This window comes from Equus quagga, chromosome 1, assembly GCF_021613505.1.
Source record: "Equus quagga isolate Etosha38 chromosome 1, UCLA_HA_Equagga_1.0, whole genome shotgun sequence".
NCBI classification, from domain to species: domain Eukaryota; kingdom Metazoa; phylum Chordata; class Mammalia; order Perissodactyla; family Equidae; genus Equus; species Equus quagga.
In genome coordinates this window covers 27,418,427-27,446,032 of record NC_060267.1, presented here as the reverse complement: position 1 = coordinate 27,446,032, position 27,606 = coordinate 27,418,427, and the positions used below count along the sequence as shown (strand labels likewise).

At 34.9% G+C, this 27,606-nt stretch overlaps 1 protein-coding gene across 1 annotated transcript in view; it reads left to right on the top strand.

The window, feature by feature from the left end:
• CPNE8 (copine 8) overlaps positions 1–27,606 on the top strand; it is a 209,521-nt gene that overhangs the window by 122,189 nt on the left and 59,726 nt on the right. Inside the window, exons 11-13 of the mRNA XM_046685801.1 lie at positions 15,812–15,887; positions 20,205–20,258; positions 21,283–21,344. Of these exons, the coding sequence (XP_046541757.1) occupies positions 15,812–15,887; positions 20,205–20,258; positions 21,283–21,344 (192 nt within the window). The remainder of the gene's footprint in view (positions 1–15,811; positions 15,888–20,204; positions 20,259–21,282; positions 21,345–27,606) is intronic.

Sequence of the window (27,606 nt, the reverse complement as noted above, 5' to 3'; positions counted from 1 at the left end):
TTCGGATCCCGGGTGCAGACCTACACACTGCTTGTCAAGCCATCTGTGACAGGCATCCCATATATAAAGTAGAGGACAATGGGTGTGGATGTTAGCTCAGGGTCAGTCTTCCTCAGCAAAAAGAGGAGGATTGGTGGCAGATATTAGCTCAGGGCTAATCTTTCTCAAAAAAAATAATAAAATAAAGTTAAAAAAATAATCTATTCTAAGGTAATTATCAGAAAACTGAAAAAGAAGATTTATACTAAAAATTTATGATAGAGCAACATAAATTAATTTCCAAATTAAAATGTGAAACATCTATCACAAAGAATATTATATGTCTATAATAACATCGTTCTCTGGGAATGCTTAATTATTTGGGGATATGCTTTTAATAAAATGACAAGTGAAAAATTCAGAGTGCTTTATGTCAGTACTACCCAATAGAAATTTTATATGAGTCACATACTTGTGGAAGCCACATTAAAAAAAGTAAAGAATCAGGTGAAATTAATTTTAGTAATATATTTTACTTAAATCAATATAGCTGAAATATTACTATTTTAACATGATTGATATAATGATTATTAACAAGATATTTTGTTTTTTAATGTACTGAGTCTTTGAAATACAGTATGTATTTTACATACTTACAGCTAACCTCAATTCATGCTAGCCACATTTTCAGGTACTCGGGAACTACCTGTGGCTGATATCTCCCTTATTGTGCAGTGCAGCTTTCTACACAGTATCTAGGACATCTTTTAAAATATGTAAATGGAAAAGATACATTAACCATCAGAAAGGTTTTCTCTGAGGTTAGGTACCCTTTTAAATTATTTTTTTATGCATTTCTGTATTCTCAAAAGTTTTACCATGAGCTCTTAAAGTAGATTAAGAGAAAAAGATGGCAACCAAATATCTAGAAACACGACATTATAAATAAGTCAGTTTGACGTCATAACTCTCCAGTTCCACAGTGTGACTAGAGAGCTCAACTCGTAATCCAGTTTGTAACTCTTGACCTGTGGGATTGGGAGATGATTAAGAAAACAAGCAGAGGCTGCCTTGGGAGAGAGAGACACAATAGGGGATAAGTAACAACACTGCAAAGGTTCTATCTGGAAAATCTTTGGCAGTAGCTAAAAATATTGGTAATAGTAGCTTGATTAGCTGATAGTAGAGAACATGGTATCTTATTACTGAGTCAGAATCTATTATTTCCTTTAAAGTAAATGCAGAAAATCTTGTTGCTTGTGAGAAGCATGGAAAGATCAGATGAGTGGGATTCTGTATTCCAAGAATAGAGGCTTAGAGTTAAGTGTGAATGAGGGGGGAAAAGATAAACTGACTCACAGATCACGCATTTGTACCAAGTTTCCAATTCATCTTTATAGAAACTATTTTTCCTAATTCATTTAATATATATTATACTTTGGTCTTATTAGTTCAAGAGACAAAAACATCTAAGTCATATGCAAACATAATCTGTATTTTGTGTATATGAGATTCTAGATCCGGTTTTAAAGTTGAGCAGTAACAAAGAGGAAACTATTAATTGCACTTTATTCTCCATACTAATTAAGGTAACACCTGCTTTACTGGTGATGATTTTCATTCAAGTTCCTATTAGCATCTCCATGGGTCCTTAGTTTTTGTCCTTAAAATGAAAACCTTTCTGTTTCTGTTATATTTAAAACATTCAAGAGTAATTTCTTTTAAAGATGCTTTTAGCCAAGGAACAGTCTCCTGATGAAAGAAAGCAGAGTTTTCAATATCATTTTGAGAGACTGACACTTGTGTAGAAAAGATATTCAGTCATTCAACTCTGAAGCAACCCAGCATTGTTTGGTTTTGTGATTTTTGTTATCTCATGGCATATGGCATCCTTTGGACTATCTTACAAGTTTGTAATTTTGTAAAAAATTAGTCTGAAAAAAACTCTACAGCTTATGTATATTATAACATGCATGAGAAATGTGTTGAGATTTCCAAAGAAAAAAATACAAAGCCTTACTCTTTTCCCCATTCATGGTAATCGTTTTTAACCACCAAGTTACTGGATAAAATATTGCATTGATTAACATATTTGTGACTTCAGGTAATTTTACCACGTGTATCCCCGAAGATTTTTGATCCGTGTTCAAAAGTTTTCCCTTTGCTTATATTGAAGAATATTTTGCACATCTCTGTAATGATCTTAAGTGACATTTCCATTCTATGAAATAGAAAATCTTGACCTTTTTCTGTAATCGATAGTAAAATGTATTGAAATTTTCTCACTTATTGCCAGAAACATTGTGGACCATTTACTGCAGTGGTCTCAACTGGAGGCATGCATGAGAAACAACTGGAGAGCTTTTCTCAGAATATCATCTCTCCAGACACCGCTTCAGTAGGCTTGAGATGCAGTTTAAATGTGAATTTTTTGAAAAAACTCCCCAGGTCATCCTGCTGTAGATTTGGGTTGAGAGCTGTTGTTAGAATTCTCAGATCCCGTGAATAGTTGACAACGAAAAATGTGCATCAGTGATGGAAATAGGGGATTAGGGAGTTGCTAACTTGTCAGTTTTGGGGGATAGAGATGGATATGATGGACTTAGTTTTGGACTTGGCAAATTTAGAATCCTAATATCAGCGTTTACTTAGTTTTGATGAGGAGACTCCCAAATGCAAACCTAGTGGATGGTTTCAATCAGGCAATGCCAGAATTCATGATGACCTCATGCCGGAGGAATGAAAACATTTCAGATCACATCAACCTATTTCTGTTGTGCCTTCTCACACAAGACTCAGCTCTCTCTTCCTAGCAGATACACATGGTTCCCAAACCTGGCTAGGTTTTACCCTGCTTCTCTTTATCTCTTCCAAGATGCATCACTAAAGACTTTGCCGTTCACTGTATTTCCTTTACTTTTTCCTACCCCTAGTTCCTCTTTTTAAAATTATATGTCCCAGTGGAGATGTGTATCAGACTATTAGAAATATTACACTAGGGAATTGGAAAGAAGCTGGAGTAAATGTTAAGGGTATAAATTGGGGAATCTTCTACTTAGAAGTTCTATTTGAAACAATAGACTAGAATGTGGTGGCTTAAGGAGAATTTTGGGAGAAACTTTAGCAGAACTGGCCATAAAGTTCTTCCGATTTAAATGAAACTTCTGGATGTGATGAAGACTTTCCGCTAGTATTGAGGCTTGTCCTTTACACAGTAGGGTGATTTTTGGTGTGTAATGGTCACCCACTATTTTCTCTGTGATTCTAAACACCAAGACGATTTGAGGTTTTGTGTTATCAACATGTGTTGTGTAGCTGTACAATATTTGTCAATCCCCTATTAGTGTTCCAAATACCCATAAAACTAAGCTTAGCAACAACGAAGTCCTGGAAAAAACAGTTTGTTAAAATTTAGCAAGCGAGAAGTTCACTACAGACTTGAATTTACCAAATACCTTTGCTTTGTAATAATTTTAATATTCCATTTAAAATGGCTAGTCAGAGAGAAAGAATGTGAATGGGAAAGAGAGACTATTGTGGTGTGGTCTTTTTGTTATATAAATTGCTTTTATAGAATAGCTTGGTAATCCAATTTCGTGATCACTCATTATGAGAGTTTTAAATTTAATTTGATAATTGGAATGTGTAAAAAAGCAATTTTACACATTTCCTCTCAATTTTCAAAAAAAAATCCCAATAAGGAATATTATTAGTCTTCCTTTTTCCCTTTTAGATATGAAAATTAAGGCTCAGAATTTGGAAACGACTCATCTATTTTACGTGACTATTAAGTAGTCATTGGCTTTCAAACCGAATTATTCTCTGTCATAACTGTCTTTCTAAGCACTGCTTTTATCTCCCATCATCCTTTGCAACTTCGTTTAGGAAAAATGGAACATGATATTCAGAAGTCCTAAACCTTTTTTTGAAACACAAGTTCTTTAGTGTTAGATAATGACTATAGTAGACATAACCTGACAGAATTAAAACAAGACAAAAATATATTTTAGACGTTTATTCATGTTACAGTTAAATCATGCTTAGAAAGGAAAATTTTATAGTTGCTGATCTGGAGGAAAACTGAGACACATAGAATATTGTCACTACCAATGAAGCTTTGGTAAATATTCAAATATATTTGAGTGCTAGTGCTATTTTTTTAAATCTTTTTGACCAGATGACTGTTCCGTGCCTCTCTACTGTGAGTAAAAGCTGAGCTCCCTGAATGATATTTTGTGTCCTAAATTTCGATTTGCTGCTCTCTTCCATCAACCATTTCTACTCTATTTTGTATACCTAAGCTCTAGTGTTCAACTATGGCATTCTGAGTTCCAGCCTGCTTGGGTGCACAATTTTGATACTTATAATTTCTAACTTCTGTCTATACATGCAAGCTGAAGAGGGAAAACAAAGCCTTCAAAATAGTTTTGTTTGAAATATACAGATAATTGTATATTTGAATTATCTAAGTAAATTGCCTTAATTATCTGCTTCATTAGAAATGGAAGGCACAACTTTCTTTTGTGTGTACATTTCATAACATTTTGAATCATTTCTGTATTATAGTTTAAATCAGATAATAACATCTACATTAAGATTTATGCTGCTAAAAATAAGCAGCATTTTAGTATTAGTCTAACACCACATAAAATTTACATCTTTGGCATTGCACAAAATTTGACACCATCAAAGAACATCTGAGACTAAGCCATTCTTTTGCATTTTTCTTAGGACACAAATTTTCACAAATTTCACAATTCACAATTTCACAAATTTAGGACACAAAATATCATTCAGGGAGCTCAGCTTTTACTCACAGTAGAGAGGCACGGAACAGTCATCTGGTCAAAAAGATTTAAAAAAATAGCACTAGCACTCAAATATATTTGAATATTTACCAAAGCTCCATTGGTAGTGACAATATTCTATGTGTCTCAGTTTTCCTCCAGATCAGCAACTATAAAATTTTCCTTTCTAAGCATTTATCTGTTCTCTGTATATATTAAACAGATGAAATGTAATCGTTTGGCATTAAGGTTGATTTAGAGGAAATACTCAGTAACTGTTTTCTGACTACTAAGTAATATCCTTAAAAAGAACTAGGTATTTTTTGTGTGCATGTGAGAAAGATTGGCCCTGACCTAACATTTGTTGCCAGTCTTCCTCTATTTGATGTGGGATGCTGCCATAGCATGGCTTGATCAGCAGCGCTAGGTCCACGCCTGGGATCCGAACCTGTGAACCCTGGGCTGCCAAAGTGGAGTGTGGGAACCCCAATACTATGCCACTGGGCTGGCCCCTAGATATTTTTTTGGTACCACAAAGTCTCCTATGATTAATACTTATTATATAATGTTTCTAAGGTTATCAAAATAATCTGGAGTTTTAGATTTTCAGGTTAATTATATATATATAGTTATAACACAAATGGCATGTTTAATTACAATTGTATATACTATGCTAAGAGGTGTTGCAGAATTACTGGCAACCTTTTCCAGAAACCAAATCTTCTAAATCTCCTGATTCATATGCTCTTGAAATAAAACGTTGCAAACATATAAAAGTATATGAATATTTACAGATTGTTCTACTTAAGTTGCTTGGTTTACTAGTATTATTCTGTGATTATAAGTCTAGGATAGAGATGTAAACTTATATTTTTTAGCCTCAATTTGTAATTTTGTGTATAGATAGAACAAAGTAAACATACAAGCAAGGAAAGAAATTTCCAATGTGCCATTTTCCCTATGTTTATGTTTAAAGTGAATTCACAATTGAAGTGTTTATTTAGATCTATAGAAAAATATCCTTTTATTTCAATCTTCACATATTCACAATGCTTATTTGAACTCATTACCATCTAAACAGTTCTTTCGTGTTCTTTTTCCTAAAAGTATGGAATAAGATATTTAATATGTAGAAAAGAATCTACCAGGAGGCAGCCCCAGTGGCCTAGTTGTTAAGTGCAGCATGCTCTGCTTTGGCGGCCTGAGTTCGATTCCCAGGCACGGACCTACACCACTGTGTTAGTGGCCATGCTGTGCTGTGCTGGTGGTCCACATACTAAAACATAGAGGAAAATTGGCACAAATGTTAGTTCAGGTGAATCTTCCTCAGGAAAAAAAAAAAGAATCTACCATATGTACTTTAGATCATATGCTAATATACTTGCATGTAGTAGAGCATAGTCTAAATGAGTAAGCCAATTGAACATATGTATTATAAATTTGTATTTTAATCTCTAAAATTAATTTTAATATATATTGAGATTAGGGCTACATTTATGGCCATTTTCTAAGATAGTACCTTTCTTCCAAAATCTTAAAACATATTTCTGGTGGCTTGTTCAGAACGACTCAAATTAATCAACTCAACGTTTTTTGAAGTGAAGTGGAAAACGTATTTTACGGATAGGAGGGATGAAAAAATTTTGCTACAAAGCCTAATGACTTACCCAAAGTCAGTAGAACCCAAAAGTAGAACAAATAGGCAGAGATTATTTTTGTTGGGTTGCATGGATATTTTTTTCATTTACACTAGAAAATTCACAGATTTTTATAATGTGTTTTAAGGACAAGCTTCCTACTATGCTTGTTATTAAAAAGGAAGTGCCTCTTCAAATAGGTGTTATCCCATCTAAGCAGCCTGAACATTAACACATTCGGTACTTTTAATTCTTTGATTAATGTCTTAGATTTGTGTCTCTTGGGAACTCAGTAATTCTGAAATGTTGCTTCATAGTCTCCTGGAACCTCATTTGGTTAAAAACGTACTAATTTATCAAAGCTTGTAACAACAAAAAACTTCCGTGAAATTCCCTATTTCCATATTTTAATACTTTGAAGACATTTTCATTGTTAAAGCCATTATCATGAAAGTAACACCCCTCAAAAACACATAAAAACTTATTAAAGCCTCTCAAAATACCTAAAAAGTCTGCTTCTCTTTAAGTAGTGTAAGAAAATAATTTTCTTTTGAGAAGTGAAAAGAGTAATCATATAGGAATTCAAAGAAAACCTTACAAATCTTGAATGTTGACGAGCAGTTATTACTTTTTATGTTAATGTAAAAGTAAGCACACAACTCCCAGAGGCTAAAATTCTTGCAGGTCTGAAAGTTCTGAGCTGCCAAGTGAGATCTCTGTAAAGGATGACAGTAAACTCTGTCAACTCTAAATGTGAAATTTCACCAAAGTGAGATGATTATTTTTAAAATTTGTAACGTGCATATTTTTCACTAAGAATGCCTTGTCTCTACACAGCACAAAATAAAAGTAAGTTTTTTGAATTACTTGGGTTTTTTTTGAGATAAATATTCTAGGCAATTTGGTGGGAGCTGGGATGACTGGTTTTTGGACTTGAATTATCTCAATTGTCTATACATATTAAAAACTACAACAGCAATAACTCACATAACTTTGAACTGGGTAGACACACCTTTTCTTTGGCTTGTAAGTCTAAAACCTTGACAATGATCAAAGAAAGCTCTTCAAAATGTGTTTTTCCCCATATAGTTGAAAGAATTTCAATAACAAATTTACTTTAATGTCGTCCTCTTTATGACTTAGCCTTTGCAGTTGATCCCTGTTGCCCTTTTTGGAGTCCCTCAGTCTGTCAGGAAGATAATGGACAGTATGGAGACCAGTTGCTAGACAGAGCATGGAAACTGGTACCCGGCTCCACAGGCAAGGATGGCAAGGGAGCTAGAACACTTACAGTGTCTTTTCGCAACTCTGGCACGACTGTGGGAGGTGGGATTCCTACTCAGAGTGGAGAGGATACACCAGAGACCCATAAGGGATTGTTCACCATTAAAAAGACCCTAACCTTGGGTAGCAGTGGACTATAGTGTGCAATTTGCCAACTTTTGCTACTTCAGGCTGGGAGTTTTGTGTCGTATAGATGTTCGTGTGTGTGTGTGTGTGAGAGAGGTTGTGAGTTACTCCTGTCAGAATTTTTTCCCTCGTGCTTTCTTATCAAAATATGAACCTTGGTTCGAGAAGTGGTAGAATTCCTCTGGTCCAGCCTTAATCATTGTGAAAAAGCGAGACAAATTAAGATATTATTTCTTGAATGGCACAATGGTAGTGAAAGTTTAAAGAGAATAAAGAAAGCTAGCAATATAATATCAAATCTAGATAGATGAGTAGAGAGATTTATCTGTGAACTCAGCAACTTTGAGTGAAAAAAGTATTTATACTTATAAATATACTAATATACCAATCTATATTCAGCACTAGCCTAGAAATGTACCATGTAAATAAACAATTTATAAAGTCATATGATGCATAGCTAAAATAACATTTTTTAACACTATGAACTAATTTTTCTTCTTATGACAGTTTTTTAAAAAATTTCTAAATAAAGGTATCTGCTATTAATATGTTGGAAAAGAAGTAATTAGTTTGAATTGCGTTTATTTGACTATAGACCAATGACAGAGAAGAATAGAGATTTAGTGTCCAATTTTTTTTAACTTTTGTCCTTTGGCCAACATTAAATTTATCATTATTTTATGCTAATCTTGCATCTGTGTCTTTTTTGTTGTTGTTTTGCTTATTTTAATAATATTAATTATTATTATTAATTCTCATTAGTCTGAAATAAATAACACTTGTTGGCTGATAGTTTAAATTTTGGAAACAGGATACTGAATCACTTAGCCTGTAATCTCTAGAGATTAATGTTCAAGCTAAAAGCTAGTATTCAATCACTTTGAAATTATAGAGGAAAAAATATGTGACATAGATGACATAAATATTTAAAAATCCATGATATTGGAGAAGATTTTTAACTTCAGACAGTACCTCAGTTAACTTTCTAGTTCATATAACCTAGAAAAATATCCAAAGATCCTGGCTGGCTAAGGAAACTCCATCCTACCTTTCAGTAGATTAAATTGCATTGTGAAACTATTGCTGGGTAAAAGCTATTTTATATTAAGAATTTTTGGCTTTAAATAAGGTATGCTTTTTATTTGATCAGGCAGATTTTAATTTGAAGAGCAGTTTTTACTCGAAAATATTTTGATGCATTAAGATTAGTAGAGGCAATAGAAAAGAATTAAAGGTAATTATATAAGAAAAGTTAGACTTTATGTAGAGTTAAATTTACATTATGTCCAAGAGATACACATGTAATTTAAATAACCTAACATTATAAATATACTTTAAAAATATGTCTATGTAGGCATACAATTTTGGCTTAAATGTCATAAATCATCATATAGAACATTTCCTTTATTATGGCAGATATCATTTGCTATATCAATGTAAACCACATTAACAACATTGTCTTTATTTTAGAAAATGTGATTTGTCTGAATCTTTAGGGAGATAAATAAATAAGGGAAAATAATAGACAAAATATTCAGTAATAATAGGTGAAAAACAAACATTAAAATGTATGATTATGCAGATGTAATATTATATATTATTATATAGAATTTTATATATATTGTACTCAAAAGGACAATAGAACTTATTTTATATATATATATATGGTATTTATATCTTTTGAAATTTCTACCTGTGTTAGAAATGGATGAAGGAGCAGGTATGGATAAGACTGATAAAATTGGCCTGTTTCTGCTGCTGAATTGTTACTATTTGAGAATGGTTATATCTATTTCCCTCTTGGAGGCCCAGAAGTATTATTGTAATCTACAGAGGGAGCAAGGAAGTTGTAAACCTCATGAAATTATTTAAAACTTCCACAAAGCTGGAGATAGATGATCACTTCTGCATTGAATACATTCTTATAGATGTTATGTATGATCATTTCTACCAGTAAAAACATAAACCAGAACTTTATGAAGAAAAAAATTACTTTTCTTGGAATGTTCTTATAATCTGTGTTTACTGGGGCCATTAATTAAGAATCATGATAGTTCTGTAGATTTAGATATAAACCAGCTCATAATCTAGGAATATTTAAAGGTCATATTTCTGGACTTCTTAAAGGAAACTAAATTCTCCATCAGGACTTGAGGACATTACAAGGAAAAACAAGACTTTATTTTGTTGAAATTTTTAAATAGAACAACTTTCTCCTTCTCCCCAAAGCCCCCCAGTGCATAATTGTATATTCTAGTTGTAAGTCCTTCTAGTTTTGCTATGTGGGACGCTGCCTCAGCATGGCCTGATGAGTGGTGCTAGGTCCGCGTCCAGGATCTGAACCAGTGAAACCCTGGACCACCCAAAGCGGAGAGCTCGAACTTAACCACTCAGCCACAGGGCCAACCCCTAGAACTACCTCCTTTAAGAATCAATGAAAGCTGATATTATCTCATTTAAAAAAAAAACATTCTTGGAGCCAGCCTGGTGGTGCAGTGGTTAAGTTCACATGTTCCACTTCAGCGGACTGGGGTTTGCTGGTTCAGATCCCGGCTGCGGACCTATGCACTGCTTGTCAAGCCATGCTGTGGCAGGCGTCCCACATATAAGGTAGAGGAAGATGGGCACACATGTTAGCTCAGGGCCAGTCTTCCTCAGCAAAAGGAGGATTGGCGGCAGATGTTAGCTCAGGGCTAATCTTCCTCAAAGAAAAAAAAAAATTCTTAGGTGCTGAAAAGTTGTGGCAAAGTCAAAGGCTTTGACTGGAAGAAAAGCAAAGAAAATTAGGAAAATCCTACACAGCTGATATATTGTTTTCTGGACTTAATGAAAACTTTTTGTGGCCATTGTGGGAAATCACAAGTCCCATGTACATTCTACTTGGAATTATGGAGTTAGTGGCTTGCTTTCAGTCACCGCTGGAAAAGCATTGCTGCTTTCTTCCTACAAATACAGTTTTGAAAAGTAAAAATGTCTGCAACCTATCCTTTGAATTAGGGTCACCATAACTACACTTCAATTAAAAGCATCTGTCATTTTTATAACCACTCATTCTCTTGCTATTTTCATAAATCTTGCGGTGCTTACTGAGATTGGAACACATTAGTCAAGATAGAGGAACGTGGGAAATGATTATGTTGAAATACAAATGGAGCAGATAATATCTGGGGCTATTGTTCCCATAGGAAAGATCATGCCAGAGTTTTGTGCTGAAATCTTATGAACATCTCAATTAGAGAATTTGTCTTTAATATATAATTTGTTTACAAATCCTCATTTGAGATATCCTTCAATATACACCTGAAACCCATCAAACGGTGTTGTACTCCAAAGAGCCATGCCTAATGAATTAAGCATTCTTCACCAGAGCCGTACAAGGCACAGGTGTGTGTAGCTCCAAAATATCAATTCATAAGCCTATTATATCTTCCCAAGTTATTTTGATTAAAGCTTGTTTAAAACTACGTTTATAGGTGTCTGGAGTCATATTCTTAATAATCAGAAAAATATATTTTAGTAATGTCTTTTTTAAGGAGTTAAACGCCTCTCAGAGTGAATCAAATGAATTCTCTGGGTTTATTTTCAAAACAGTAAATAGGCGTTGCCTCCAATCTTTAAGTGAAGACATAAGGATGTCAAAGTTGACTGACTTACTCAAGACCACGTAGTAATAGAGAAAGGGATGAGATGAATTCAGTATGTATTTGCCATTTATACACGTTATGTGCAAAATTAGTTTAATGACTACAAGGAAAATAAGCATCATCTGTTGTGCCCAAGGCAGGGTGGCCTTTAGGAAAATCATCAGAAATGCCAACAAAAAGCAATATTCTCTACGGTTTTTTCCTATGCCTTTTGTGTAATTATGTGGATTCATTTCTGTGGGAAAAATAACAGTTGTCTGCATTACTCTCAGAGTTGTTTTAAGGAGAGAGAGAGTAGCAGTATTAATATGTTTGGCACTTATGCCATTCTTTCGGACTAAATATAATCGATGTGAGGCAAAATTGTTAAATTACTGGCAAGGTAAGATCACAGCATGACTGTGACATTAACTTGAGTAAATTTGTAACATTGAACAGTGCTTATTGGGTACCAGGCACTGAGGTCCATGCTGCGACTACTGAGATGAATTTATCACCTTTCTTACCTTCAAGTATGGGAAAAGCTAGAGGGGAGATTATGTAAACAACAGGTATAATACAATACAGGAAATGTGGTGATAGAGACTGAGGACTTCTTGAGAGCAAAGAGGGAGGGCATGAAACAGGAAAGGCTTCTTGTAGGAAATAGCTAATCTGTAGAGTGAAAGGTAAGTGATGCAGGGGAAGCAGGTGCCAAAAGTAGGGGAGGATGGACAGGTTTGTTAAATAGGGACTAGTGGCTGTCTTACAGTTTTCCGATGTAAATGAGAATATACATAATACCCGTTTTCCACTATTAATAGAGCTTAGAAATGATTCTAACATGCAGATTTTATTCAACGATTTAATCGCTTTACTCAAATGAGACATTTTGGAGCCAAACTACTAGCTATAATATTAATCAATTTGCTCCAAGTATCTATTTATTTCCTCAGATTTGAAAGAACATATATAAATTATAAAAAATCATGGAAAAAATTAGAGATGCAAACAGACACAAATGAGATAAAGAGCCCTGGAGTAAACTTTATTTTGTAAATGTGGTCAGAGAGCTTGAGACTTAAAGAGTAATTATTTTACTTACAATTAAATTAACAGGAAATAGCAAAGCAGCATTATTGAATCACAAGGAAGTTGTTGGTTGTGATTTATTATCAAAGTACTTTCCATCATGTTCCTCTGTATAGTGAGAATTGTATCAATATTATGGTATTGACAATCATAAACAGATAGAAATATGACAGAAAATTAAATTTTCTTTCTTTTGATCTAATAGAATCTAGGAATAGGTCATAGGGAGAAAGAATTATAAGAATAAATCAGTGAAAACCATCTTTACTACTTTTTTAAAATACTTATCTATGACTTAATATAAGTATTTGAAGTACGACAGGTTACAAAAGAAACTATAAAAACCTCCATGTATTCCAGGAGATCCGTAACAAAATTGACCTGTGAACCTATCCACTTATCCACCTAAATTCTTCAGATTTCTTCTTGAGACTTAGCACCTTATATCTAGTCATGGCTATTTTATTGCTGTCTCTACACAATGCCTTGTGTTTATGACCTTTTGACAAATTCTCACTTCTTGATCATCCATTTCTCTGGATCTGAACAGATACAAAGATGTATTTTCTTTATCTCACAGAAATGTTGTCTTGGATGCTGAAATGTAATTTGTGACTCACTTAATACGTTTTGCCCTCTGCAACACAAAGATAGCATTGCATTTATAAGACGTGCAAATGCAGCGTTTTGTTCAAAATAATCATCTCGAATGTGATTCAGAATGGGGAGCAACTTATCCATTCTTTTATTTATTTGTGTCCTGTCTTATTCTGAAAAGGATCCAAGGAAGCTCATAGGAATGCATGTAATAACACATGGTGAACTAAACTCTGAGGAAATTAAAGCAAAGAGGGAATAGAAGTAAGATATCCCGAAAAGTCTGCAGAGGACAGCACATCGTGAAGACATATCCTACTAGAGATGGGCCACAAATTTGGCTTAAGCTCTCTGACAAATAACTCAGAACAGAAAATCTCCATTTTATGACAAACAAGGTCTTTTCAGAGTAGGAAACACAAATGATTAGCACAGACTCTTAGCATGAAGAACAAAGAGAATTGTACCCCATTGTTCATCACTCAATTCTGTAGAGTAACAAATTTAACAGGAACAAAGCAGAACCAAATATCGAAGAACTGCTTCTTAGAAAGTTCCACAATGACTTCAACATGGGCATGTCAATGTGCAGTTGAGCAAACCTCACCATTGCAGTTGGGTCCAGATTTGCCAGTGTGTTGGGATGGCCTTATCCACATGGATGTATTACGTAATTGAGTAATTGCATTTACTTGAGACCAGTAAATATTGCTTCTCTCTACCAAGTTTTTGACTAGTGTTGCATAGCAAGAATTTAATCTTAACACTAAGAGCTGAACATTGAATTTAAACAATTAACCAAAGGAGGGTAGGATTTGCACAGTAGGAAAACTACCACAAGGGCTTAAATGATCTAGGTATTTTCTAACGCCTCTATATTAGGTTTCCACCACTAGTGTGGTAAGCTCTGATTATATAAGGCTTGCCCACACATCAGTATCAAAGTGTTATGTTTAAAGTTCTCTAATAGAACTTTTTATCTCAGTGATTATTACTTATGATATCTGAAACACGCATAGCAGTGGAGGAGGATAGATTCTAAACAGAATTTCCATAACTCACAGTTCGTAAGATTGCAGTGAAAGATATCACAGTTATGAGCTTGCACTTGTAAGATCAAAGGGAGTTATTTCATTTATGAGAAATGTATAGCATTAAAGTATTGTTCTGTAATTTTTCCCATGTAACTTGAAAGATGAATGCTAGGGGTTTGGGTTCATAAATACAAATGTATTTATCACAGTCTTCAATCCTCTTTCCTTTTACCATTTTCTTGTGTGTAGATCTGCTTCTGAAAGTTAACTCTACAAGAGGTCAAGGTGATACTGGTGTAAAGAACGCCCCAGATAGACTACTGTGATATATCTGCAAGATCTTTGCAATAAGGGAGAACTGGGAAGCTGGATACCTAAACAAGCTATATCAATTTTTAAAAAAACATTTCTTATTGCAAAAACTCTACTAAAATTAACAGCAGCTAGTTTTTTCTTTGAAATCCCATTTTTAGAAACCAATCTTTTGGTTGGCTAGACACAACTTATTTGTTGCTTGTTACTGATCATCATGTCTATGGAAGGTTCTGTAGATTTTAGTGATTCACAGTTAAGCATAAACCTGCATGGGGTTTTGGGTAAATATCCATTTTTTACGGTAATGAACACCTTGCATTTCCAAAGCGAACGGGCCAAGCTTAAATTCGGTGATACAAATAGCAGTGACATCCCTTATATTTGTTATACTAAGTTAGCTTTTACGATCTTTATCTTCTTCTGATGTGTTACATTTCACCATTGCACTGAATACCAGAATTTTGCACTTATTTCTCAGCGGTGTGTGTTCAACCTAGTGTTGGCCATTAAATTAGTGTAGAGTAGTAGAATACAAGTCCTCTCTAAAGTGCAGAATGCATAAAATGTTTTTTACAGTTGCATAGGTCAACCTCATGATCACATTGATAAGGACTTTATAGTGAGAACTAACACATCCTCACTCAATCCTTACCCCTCTCCACCTAAACTGAAAAGACACCTGTAGAAGTTCTGCTTTCTGATAAGGCATGATGATTGCTCTAAGGTAAAGAAATTCAGAGTAGCCATATTGGTATTAGCAATGTACCTTTAAATTATTATTATTATTGAAAACAAGGTTTGGTGACTATGATCCATGTTAACATGGGGTACCCTTTTAAAAATGGTGTCCTGCTACATCCTGATCAGAGGAATGTTTGAAGATTTTGTGTATTATATATTTGTGATTATTGACATGGATAATAACAAATTTTTGAGTGTCTTAAACTTTCATCTTACACTTGATCTTAGCCAAAAGGCTGAGAAGCGATTAAACTTTCATCCTAATAAATAGTTAATCATTTGGATAACATAGATGATGAAATATTTTTGAGATATGAGTTATTAAAACTAATATACCTATTTTAAATATTAATATTGGTGGGATAAATTAAATATTGTTTGAATACTAATAAAATGTAATTTTCAAATATACGTAATTTTGAGCTAAAGAACAATGAAGAATTATGCATATCTCTTTTAAATTATCATGTTATTGTTATGTTCATAACATCAAGCGTTTTTTCATGATTAAACTATACATTTCTAAAAAGCCTTAAAATATAATTGACAAATGTGTGAAAGTTAATACTGTATATATTTTTTCCCCTTAATTTTAGTCATGATTTCATTGGAGAATTTACAACAAGCTACAGGGAACTTTCTAGAGGGCAATCACAATTCAATGTATATGAGGTAAGAGGAATTTTATTTTATTATTATTTCCCTCTGGAATAAGTAAATTTATGCTAGAAAAGTATAGATTCTGCAAAGGTTAATTGCCAAAGTTTAACTAAGTACTAATATATGTGAGAATCTTTAAACTTTTTGAGCAGACATTTATGAGATTAAATGATATTACTTCTCTTCAACTCACACAGTCTTTTAAATCTACTTTGAGAAATTTGAAAATTCTTGCCTATGAAACTTTTCCTTATTTCAAAAAAATCAATATGGATGCAATTGATTTTTCCTTAAGCTTCAGCCTTTATGTTTTGCCTTCCTACCAACCTCTTCCCTCAACGCTTTTTTAATAAAAAGAGAACAACTTACGTTTTAGTCGTGTCAACATAGTGTTTTAAAATGAGCTGTGGTTTGCTTGGTGTGTTTGAAGACCTTCACTGTGTTTAGTTAAAGACTGAAGAGAATGCAAAGGGATGAGTCAGTCATTAGAGAAATCTAAGTTACTAAAGCAAACACACTAGTTGTAGAAACTAGTCTGCCTTAAACCTACCTTGCCAGTTAACTACCGGATATGTGTTGAGCATACCTGGTATGTTTCAGTACTGTTAATCCTTGAGTTATGTCATCTGTACATTCTATGTAATTTTTTTTATTTAATATGCATTGCTAGTAAAGGAGCTTATCTCAGGATTTAATCTTTCCTGCCAGATTGACACTAAAATTAACCTCTTTTAAGTTAAGAGTAGAAGAATCTCATTCTTCTGCCACCTTCTTACTGGGCTGAAGCAATTTTAGTCCATGAATTTACTCATTTATTAACTTATAAATAAAATATTTATTACATTCACACTCTAATAGGCCCCGGGGATACAGAGATGAATAAAAATTTCGGTGTCTAATGGGAGAGACAGACACACGAAATATGTTTAGTGTATCTTGACATGTGCTATATATGGTTAGATGCTTAGTGGACTATGAGATACTGCAGAGAAGGCATCAGCCTCAGCCCACGAAAGCTTCCCAGGCAGAGCAAAGATGGAGGAATGAATCAATTTTTCTATCTGGATCTTTCAAGGAAGAAATATTAATAAGGCTCTCTAAACAGGCAATGAAAGTCCTATAAGATAGGTTATAATTCTCTAGATGCCTGTTTTCTCTGCCTACTTTTGAGGCTGAGAAGGAACAACACTTGCTTACCAGTCCTCCTTGCACTTAGGACTCATTTACTGCCTTTACTGCCAGTCACGCCATCACCCTCCAGAGATCAACCACTTTGAATTTCCTTTGCTTTCATAATGCCGCTTTTTGGCTCTCTCCTACCCAGCAAAGCTTGCTCAATGAGAAGCCTGGTGCCACATCTGACGGGATGACAAAGAAGCTTAGTAAAAATTATTCTTTATAAAATACCCTGCATGGATATTTGTGCCATAACTTCAAATAAATATGAATGTTTTCTTATTATATATATTATCAATAGAAGAGATAAGTCTGAGGAAAATCTGGGAGACCATTATGTATTATGTACAAGTAATTTTTAGGATTTCAATGGACAGCTCATAATCCAATACCTTGGAAATTTCATTTTCTGCACACATTCAGGGGATTCAGTTTGGTCGAGGCAACCATGGAAATTTCAGCCATTATTCTTTCAGATATTCTTTCTGCTCCTTTCTCTGTCCCTTCTCCTTTTGATACTCTCATTCTGAATATGTTGTTAGGCTTGATTGTGTCCCACAGGTCTCTTAGGCTCTGTTCCTATTTTTTTCTTTATTTTTCTTTTTGTTCCTTAAACTAGAAAATCTCAATTGACCAAGCTTCAAGATCACTGATTATTTCTTCTTCCAGCTCAAATGTTCTGTTAAACCGCTTCAGTGAATTTTTCATTTCAGTTATTGTGCTTTTCAAGTTGAGAATTTCTATTTGGTTCTTTCTTATAATTTTGATCTACTTATTGATTTTTCTATTTGGTGAGACATTGTTTCATTCTTTAATTCTTTTTACATAGTTTTCTTTAGTTCTTTAAACATGTTTACAATAGCTAATTTAAAGATTTTGTCAAATAAATCCCACATCTGCAAGTTCTCAGAGATAGTTTTGCTTTTTTCCAATGTATGGGTTATGTCTTGTATTTTTTTGTTGTTGTTGACTGCTGGAAATTTTTAAAAATACAATGTAGTAACACTGGAGATCGGATCCTCTGCCTTCCCCAAGGTTTATTGTTGTTGCTCTTTGTTTAGTGACTTTCCTGGACTAATTCTGTAAAGTGTGTTTTCTTTGTTATGTGGGCCACTGAAGTCTTTGCCTGGTTAGCTAGTGGTCAGCACATGAGTTGATGTTGGTGCATCCCTTGTATGGTCCAACACTGTGAAACTCTGCCTTGGTTTTCACTTGCTGTGTAAGTAGACTCAAGGTCAACCAGAGATGAAGGATTAGGGCTTCCTCAAGGGCTCTCCTGGCCATGCTCACAGTCCTGCACAAGCACTTGGGCTTCTAGATCCCCAGCCATACGCTTGAGCTTTTAAAAGCCCCCTACAGCTTTACACACTGGTTTTGGCAGATAAACACCTTCTTCTGTTGTTCTCTGGGGCTGCTGGGATTGCCTCCAGAATTTCAGTAGTGCTGGGTTGGAGCTGGTTTTGAGGCTGTTGCTAGGTCTGCAGTGTGGTCCATGGTTGACATTCTTATTAGCGGGAACTCAAGTGGGTGTGGATTATGTCTGGTCCCTGGGTGGATGAGACGGGCTACAGTACCTTGTTTAGTAGGGTGGCAGTAGGCCAGGGTCTTCGGGGTGCACAATGAGTCCTCAGTTAGCCAGCTTATTACTAAGTGCATGGATGGGTGTGGCTCCTACCAGAGCCCTAGGAGGACTCCTGCCTGATCACTGGATGGGTCCCTGAGTAGGCAAGACTGTTCCTGGACCGCAGCTGAGAGGGGCTGAAATTAAGCCCCAGGTGGCTTTTAGACCTGGCTCTGGAGGCACAGATGGGCGTAGCTCCCGCTAGTCTCTGGGTGGGCTGGACTGCTTCCTGACTGAGGTTGGAGGGGCTGGAGCCAAATAAATATGGGCTATTTCAGGATCTTCTGAGGTGCAGACATGGGTGTGTCCTGGCGGGTCCCCATGCTGGCAGGACTGCTCACAGACTGTGGCTGGGAGGGGCTGGAACTGTGTATAGGGCCCTTTCAAGATCTCCAGGGGTACAGACAAGAATGTCTCCCGCTGGGTCCTTGGGCCAACATTACTGCTCATGGACTGTGGCTGGGAGGGGCTGGGGTTGAGTGTAAGGCCCTTTCAGGATCTCTGGCATTACAGACAGGAGTGTTTCCCCACTGGGACCCTGACCTACAGGACTGTTGGTGGACTGTGGCTGTGAGGGGGCTGGAGCTGCATACAGGGCTCTTTCAGGATCTCCAGGAATGTGGACAGGCGTGTCTCCTGCCGGATTCATGTGCCCGCAGGCCTTCAGACTCATCTGCAATCTCTGTGTGTTTGCTCTCTGCTCCAGCCAACCCGGCCCAATTACTTTTTCCTCTTTCTAGAATATTGTATTTGTCTATTCCTTTTTATTGGAGTTCTAGTTTAAATTAATACATTGCAGTTCAAATAATATTTATTCATAAATTCTGTCATCTTTCCTTGTCAAAATGCTTCCTTTCTATTTTGGGTTGAGATGTGCTGAAGGATCCTCTCTGAAGGCACTTAGGTGTTCTATTTATCCTATTAGATTGACAGGTTTTACTCATCTTTGTATTCCTTCTGTCCTCCAGTATCTTGTGCAATGTGAGAATGCAATAATGTTTCCTCATGGGATAAAGAGTCAAAAACTCCATCTTATGTCCGCAAACCAGACCTTTACCAATTATTTGGTAGCAGGGGGGTCTAGTGAAAATTACTACCATTATAAAGCAATAGTTAGGTCGATAGAGCCTTTAAATATTTACATATTTGAGTAATTTGCTATTTTAGTGTATATAATCTAATAAAAAATGTTATATCTCTTGGATATATTTTTCTATAGCAACTATAGGTTTTCCACAAAGCAATCAGTATTGTTTAGGACCTTGAATATTAAAGGTCTCTCTCACATGAGGAAGATGCATATGGGTAGCGTAATCAATGCATAAAATGATTGAGAAGAATATTACTGAAAAAAAGATTTTTTTTAAAGAAAATGATCACTAGTAACTTTTGCAGAGAAGTTTTGGCTGAATGACAGTCCACGAGTCCTATGAAAGGCGTTTATAAGTGAATAAATGCATAAGAAGTGAAGGCACTATGTTATATTTCAGTATGAGACTTAACCATTCTACTTGTTTTCTCTGCTTTTTAAGGTGGTGAATCCCAAAAAGAAAGGAAAAAAGAAAAAATATATTAATTCGGGAACAGTAAGTCAAATTTTATGTTATTCATTCAGGATTCAAATAAATATTTTTAAAAATTTACATTTTTAATCTGAATAGAAGCAACTATACTGAGCTAGTTCACTTGGGATTTTAATATGAAGGTATAGAATAGAAAAATTAACTTGCTATGGGGATGGTTGAAATGGAGAATACCTTATAGGCGGTAGTGACCCAGCTTCCTGCAGGTCCTCTGAAGGGTTATTTGGCCTCTGAGGAAAGCTGAAGTTTTCTTATAAATTCTTCATTCAGTGAAATGACACTAGAGAGAACCAGGTAGACAGGAAAAAGTTGAAGTGGTAATAAGAAATACTACATTTTTATAGGCTACACTTAACTATTAAGACTCATTTTATGAGATATGAAAGTGCTCATTTATAGTGCATTAAAATTTACAACTCTGTGGCAATGTGGACTAAATCAGTGCAAGAGTGTGTAAAGGTTTCTTAAAATTGTGAAAATTCAAAATCATCCTATTTTGACACAAAATATGCTGAAGATTTTATCCAAAGATTAACTCTCCTTGGGAGAAGCAAAATCTAAGTTCTCTCTAATTTCTTAAAGATTTCTATAAAGCAAGACTCTTAAAATATTAGATGGCCTCATTACAGGACTGTGACAAAAACACACATTTCTTCTTATATAGCTTAGCTCATTGATTTTGATTTTTTTGATTTTAACCATTTTCCAGCTCCCTTTTATCTTTCCTTTCATCTAAATTGGGAAGTATCACAGTGTCCTTGTAGATAATTTTCATGCTGTTCTTCAAAGGAAATAAACTGACCGTAGAAAGGAGTTGGTTAATTTTTTTTCACCCCTTTCCTTCTGATAATTTTAGATGTTAAGGACAACCAGTCCTAGCAGATTTTAATAAACAGTAATATCTTTATTGATTTTCAAAATGCTAGGAAATATGATTTTCTCTCTAATAGTTAGAAAAAAGTTCTTTTGGGGTTGCAATTAGTATTAGCAGGTAATTCTGCCTTGTTTTTCTTTTCTTTTTTTCCAGGTAACCTTACTCTCTTTTTTGGTAGAAACAGAAGTTTCATTCCTTGACTATATTAAGGGAGGGTAAGTTATTCTCTGAAATTGTTTCATTGCTTAGCGTTTCTTTCAATATGTGTAGCAAATGTTACCACTAGGTAATAGGCAACCGAAATGATGACCTTTATTATATTTCGATGGCAGACCTATTGCACTTTCGTTTCAGACCTATAGAGGTAAACTTATATACCAAGAGCTATTACTTTTGGGGAAAATTGTAACTTTTCTTTGAGCAAGAGAAAAAACTTTATGGTGTTAGTAATAGTTGTAGATAAAGCTATTATATGCACTTCCATAGCACATTTTCATTTGCCTAACACATGGGACTTTTTAGGTGCACTTTTTGTTATTTTTAAAGTAGAAGAAAAGCTTGAGGGCTTGTTGTAAATGTATATTCCGGCTCCAGAATAGTAAAGAATGTATCTTGTCATAAAATCATAACGCAGAAACTGGGGGTGAATAGTCATTTAGTTACTCCCTAGGCTTCCAGGCAGGAGTGCAGTTCAGAGAAAAGTGATTGTTGTAACCATTTTTGAAATTTTCCACAGTCCAGACAGCCTGTTTTGGTAATGTACTGTGGATTATTATACTCTTGTAAATAGGGAGGTTTTCTCAATTTTGTTCCTATTTTTAACCTAGTTGCTCATGTTTTTTACCTAACCAAGCATCTATGGAGATTAAAACAATCATTCATTACCATGCAGTCGAAAATGTCCACATATTCTAATTTATTTGTTATCGTCTTGTGTTTACAATATACGGAAATGGTGACAGGCAAATTTGAATGCGTTTAGTAACTTCATGACAGATAACAGCAGAGATATCACTCATGTATCTCTTCCTAATTATGATTCAGCAAATTTTTTTTTTCAATACTGATTCACTGATAGAATGTCGTCAAGCCAGAGAAAGGGATGAGGAAATGAAGGAGCCAAAAGAACAGAGATAGTTTCCCCAGAAACAGAAAGCTTGCCTGTTTTTGCTGTTAGTTAAGGAAACAAAACAAGCAAGAAGTATGCTTGCCTAAGGGGGGAATCTCTGCTATATATGGGCATCTTGCAACCTGCCATCTGGCTACACAGATTCAAAAGCTATGGTGGTTGTTTCAGTAAAGTTAAAGGAAAATGTCCTAAGTAGAAAAATGTTTGCCAACTCCTTTAAGTATGTTAATATCTATGCATATTTTTTATCTTTAGAAGATAGGAAAATACACAGTTGAATTTGTCATAAAAAATAGATTCCTGTATAAATAATCAAGCTCCTTAGTAGCTGTAGACACTAGTTGATAAAGAGAGATGGTAAGACAGTGGACATCCCTTAGCATACTCTTTTTTGTTTTTCTTGAAAAAGGTTGACTCTGAGCTAACATCTGCTACCAATCCTCCCCTTTTTGCTTGAGGAAGATTGTCACTGAGCTAGCATCTGTTCCAATCTTCCTCTACTTTGTATGTGAGATGCCACCACAGCATGGCTTGATGAGTGGTATGTAGGTCTGTGCCCAGTATCTGCACCAGCGAACCCTGGGTTGCCAAAGCAGAGCGTGCGAACTTTAACCACTACACAACCAGGCTGCCCCAGTGTACTCTTTATGAACTTAAAAAGAAAGAGCCTGATACGCCTGGTTATAGTTTGCATGTTGAGGTAATGATTTGAAGTTTTAAAATATTATAAATTCCTTTCAGTTTTGTTTTGCATTTTTTTTGTTTTGCTTTGTGTGCATGTGAAGCGTGTGTGTGTGTATGAGAGAAATACCCAATATATTTTGTCAGCAGTGCAAATCTGGTAATATATTGATGTGAGTCTATCAGTAAAAGACATTTTCAGAATTTGTTACCAATAAATCACCTTTATTGGTTGTTCACATTTTCTTTGTGAGAATTCTTAGGGCTAGTTAGAACAAACTGGGCTGTATAGTACCTAGAACAGTGACAGTCTGGACTATATCACTTTGTCATATTTTTCTGCTGCTTGCAACCTCCAAGAATCTTTTTTTTGTTTTTGCGTACACACTTCCTTCTTAGAGCATTGCCTGGGCTGGCAGAAATGCTAGCGACCTTTCTCTGCCAGAAGGCGGTGTATAAATGGAACCCCAACCCATTAGTTACACTTTGTTCCAATCCTGGCTTCCCAAGATGTTTATAAGAACCCATTTTTTATTTACAAATGGGGCCTGGGGAAACAGAGTTTGAACTTCATTACGTAATTAATGTAAAGTATTAATTTCTGTGTGACCGTATTATCTGAAAAGGATATGAAAAATATCATCTACATGTAATACATTATTTTAATATGAATATGTATGTAATAAATGTATTTGTCTAAGTATATTCCAATTACACATTTACCTCTTATTTATCACTATTTGTAATATTTATAATACCAAGTTATTAATATATTGTCCTTTCTGATAATGAAATCCAAATGGACAAGCAAAATTATTATTATGTTATGTGTATTTCTGTGTCTTTGCTCTTAAGGACTTGTTATAAGCACTTGGACACAAAATTTCAATTCTGACTTTTGTTAATGATATGGTGAGGTGATCCGGCTCTATCATGGCACTCCTCATGCTATATAATGACAGGCAAAATCATTTCTTATATCCACACTTCAATTTCCTGTAGTTCACACGAGTCTATGTAATTCTACAGAAACTGTAAAATGATTTTTTTTTTACATTTTACCTGTTTACATTTACCTGTAAAATGATGTCATTCAACCAGATCTTCCAACTCTTTCATGGCCTTCATGATATCTTATTTTTCTTCCCTCTGAAGTTATTGTTTATATTCCTACAAAAGACTTACTCTCACCTGTCGACTTCCTACACAGTGTAATTTGCACATAATAGTTAACATCTGCCGACCACTTCTCATGTGTCAGGCCCTGAACTAAGTGCCTCAAGGGAATTAACTCTACTTATCTCTCCATGGACCCCTTTTCCCTTCTGCTCACTCCCTTTCTCCTTCTGCCTCGTTCACATCGATAATTTTCTGTTTTTCTGAAAGCAATTAAAATGAAGTTCATTTTCTTGTTGTACAGTTAACTTTCAGTCTTTGTATAATATTTACCATCTAATTGCTGCCAGTCAAAAATACAGTTTCGGGGCCAGGCCGGCCTGATGGCACAGCAGTTAAGTGTGCACATTCTGCTTTGGCTGTCCTGGGTTCACCGGTTCGGATCCCAGGTGCGGACGTGGCACCACTGGGCAAGCCATGCTGTGGTAGGCATCCCACGTATAAAGTAGAGGAAGATGGGCACGGATGTTAGCTCAGGGCCAGGCTTCCTCAGCAGAGAAAATAGAGGAGGATTGGCAGCAGTTAGCTCAGGGCTAATCTTCCTCAAAAGAAAAAAAATAGAGTTTCATTTACATAGCCTGAGGGAAACTGATGCTTTGGCATGCAGAATACCTAAGAATTTTATTATTAGATATTTATGAAGATTTAAACTTTATTTAACTGTGTGTTATGGGGATTATCAGTGAATACTTCATAAACTCTCAATTATAAGAATGAAGAGTAGAGTTTCATGTTCCTATCTTTCTTAAAAATCTCTACTGGTATGAAAATAACAAATCATAGCAATTTGAAATGGAGAGCACCAATATGAAAACCAATGTGGAAATGTAGCTACAAACATCTATTCCTAATATTTTAATAAATTATTTTTATTTTTCTTGATCAATTTCCTATCGATGTCTTTCACCTGTGTTAGACATTGTAAGTCTTTTGGGCTTCCTGCCCTTGCTGTTAAGAAATCTCAACCTCCAAGTAGATAAATGAACTGCAGTGATGGAGCATCATATTAAAAGCAGACACTAATTACACTACATTTCTGAATCGCAGAATAGAATATAATGAGCTACACTCATTTCAATTAGAATTAATTATAATAATTGACAATTAATTATGTATAGTTTCGATAATGGCTATTAAATCTCTTGTGAAAAACATCAGTCAGAATTTCTAGTCTCTTGCACTAACGAAATTCTGAAAACTGTTAAACACAGTTCTGAAAACTGTAAAGTTCATAGTAATTTTTTTCCAAAACCACAGAATACTTTTGTTTTATTTTATTAGTGTTTTATTTTCAGGATTTGAGGAAAGAAGTATTATATCTGCCAATATTTAATGTAAATGTGTGTATTTGTATTTCACATTATAAACATAAAATATGAGATGGTAAAAAGTTAGGTAAAATAATTTATTTTGAAGCTAGAATCCCCTGTAAACACATTCCCTAGAGATAATTACTGTTAGAAATTTGTTTATTCCCAGACTCACGTCATTATTTTTTATGTGTGATCAAACCATGCACAATATTCTATAATGTGTATTTCATCATTAACTATGTTGCATATATATTTCCATGTCAGAACTTATATATCTACCTTATTTTAGCAGTTTTCCATTGTATGGATGTACATAATTTAGTTTAAAAATCTCTTGTTGATACACACTGTAGTCGTGCCCGTTTTATTTTCCTATTATAAACAAGACTGCAGTGTCAGTCTCTGGTGCATACCTTTTTGTGCACTTCATTAAGCATGTCCACAGGGTCACTTCCTAGAAATAGTGTTGTAGGTTTAAATAGTATTTATATTTTACAATTTGTTAGATATTTCTAAATTGTGTTGCTGAAAGGATAATAATAATAATTTCCACTTCTAACACTTGTGTCTGAAAGTTTGCCGTATCCTTACCCTTATTGAATAGCATCACTCCTTTTTCAATTTTGCTAATTTAATAGGTAAATATTATAAATCGTTGTCGGTTTTTAATCTGTGAAACCTGTTTATTAGCCACTGTGATGTCCTTTGTAAAAGCCCCTATTTAACCAGCTGTGTCTTTGGGGACACAGATTTCAGAACCCTTATTTTTGCTTTTCCTCTGCTCCTCCTTCCCCCATCTCACCAAAAGGATTGAGTATTTTCACCTGAGGACAGATGACAGGTAGCTGGGAGCTACATCCTTTAGTGTGGTCGACTTTTCAACTAAACTTCTCCAATATTCAGATCTTAGTCTTTGATACTCCTCTTCACTACACATCTAAAGAGACTCTTCTTAATTTAGCCATGTGTCCTTGTGTTTTGCCCTGTGATTACACTGAAGAAGAACAATAAAATAAACTAATACTTTGGGTTGCAATCAGCCAAACAATCTCAAGTAGTATTTTGAGGTGATATTAGTACATCTGAAGATTTGTGAAATTATCAAGGTTAGCTTTTTTGAAGAGATGCTCCACCCTATTTCTTAAAAACTATGATATTTCAGAATCAATTGGAACAAAGTATTGAATTCAGTTTGGTTTTTATAATAAATGCTAGTAACTACTCACTTTTAACTTAAAATACCAAAACATCAGCATTTATCCCCAGTATTTGTGGATTGGTTTGTTGCTAACTTGGGTGAGCATCATTGTTGCTAACTTGAGTGATATCAGTTCAGGTACTAACTCACCATGCCCCTTCTAGTCTAGGAGAAATTATTGTTGAGTTATGCTTATGCTGAATCTTGATTGACAAATAAAGCTGGAAGTCTTCAAAAAGGGTGAAAAATCATCAGATGAAATATCAGTAACGAAAATTAAATTGGTACTCTGACTAGCTATAAGCTACCCGAAGTACAATTGGTTGAGATTTTTCTGTGTTCATTGTGTTTTCTGCATTAATTTTATAAACCATTTCCCTTTTGCCGGGTGTATGGGAGCATGAGACTAGAGAAAGGAGGCAGGACAAGTGACTAATGTGGAACATGGTGGGCTCACACACTGTGATTAAACGCTTAGAAAGAAATTCTTGAAATGCACTTTAAAATTTCATCTCCCTTCTTTCATCTCACAAAAAAAGAATTGAATAGAAAGTTGTAAAAATGTTATTTTTTTCTTATGAATCTGAGTAGACATTATGCAGAGTTAAGAATGAACACATTTAAATATTAAAATTGTTTTCATTGTCATTTAATATCTTCCCCTTCAAAGGAACGTCTTTATGGACTTAATTCTTAGTATTGGGTAGTCTAGGCTTCCATTACTTTAGTCGTTATTGATGTAGATATTTACATGAAAATATAACCTTGATTGTTTGTGAAACCGTATTGTTAGCTTGTTACTTTTCATTCATTGTCTCAATGCCTAAAGCACTGCGTTTAGCTGCCGTAGACAGGTTTATGGATTCAGGTACACGGTGAGCAGATGAGACACAGCATTCTAAATCAGCCAAGATCCAATTTTTATGCAAATATGCTGTGAAATAAAAATCTAATTTTTAGGGCTTTTTTGGTGATGCAGC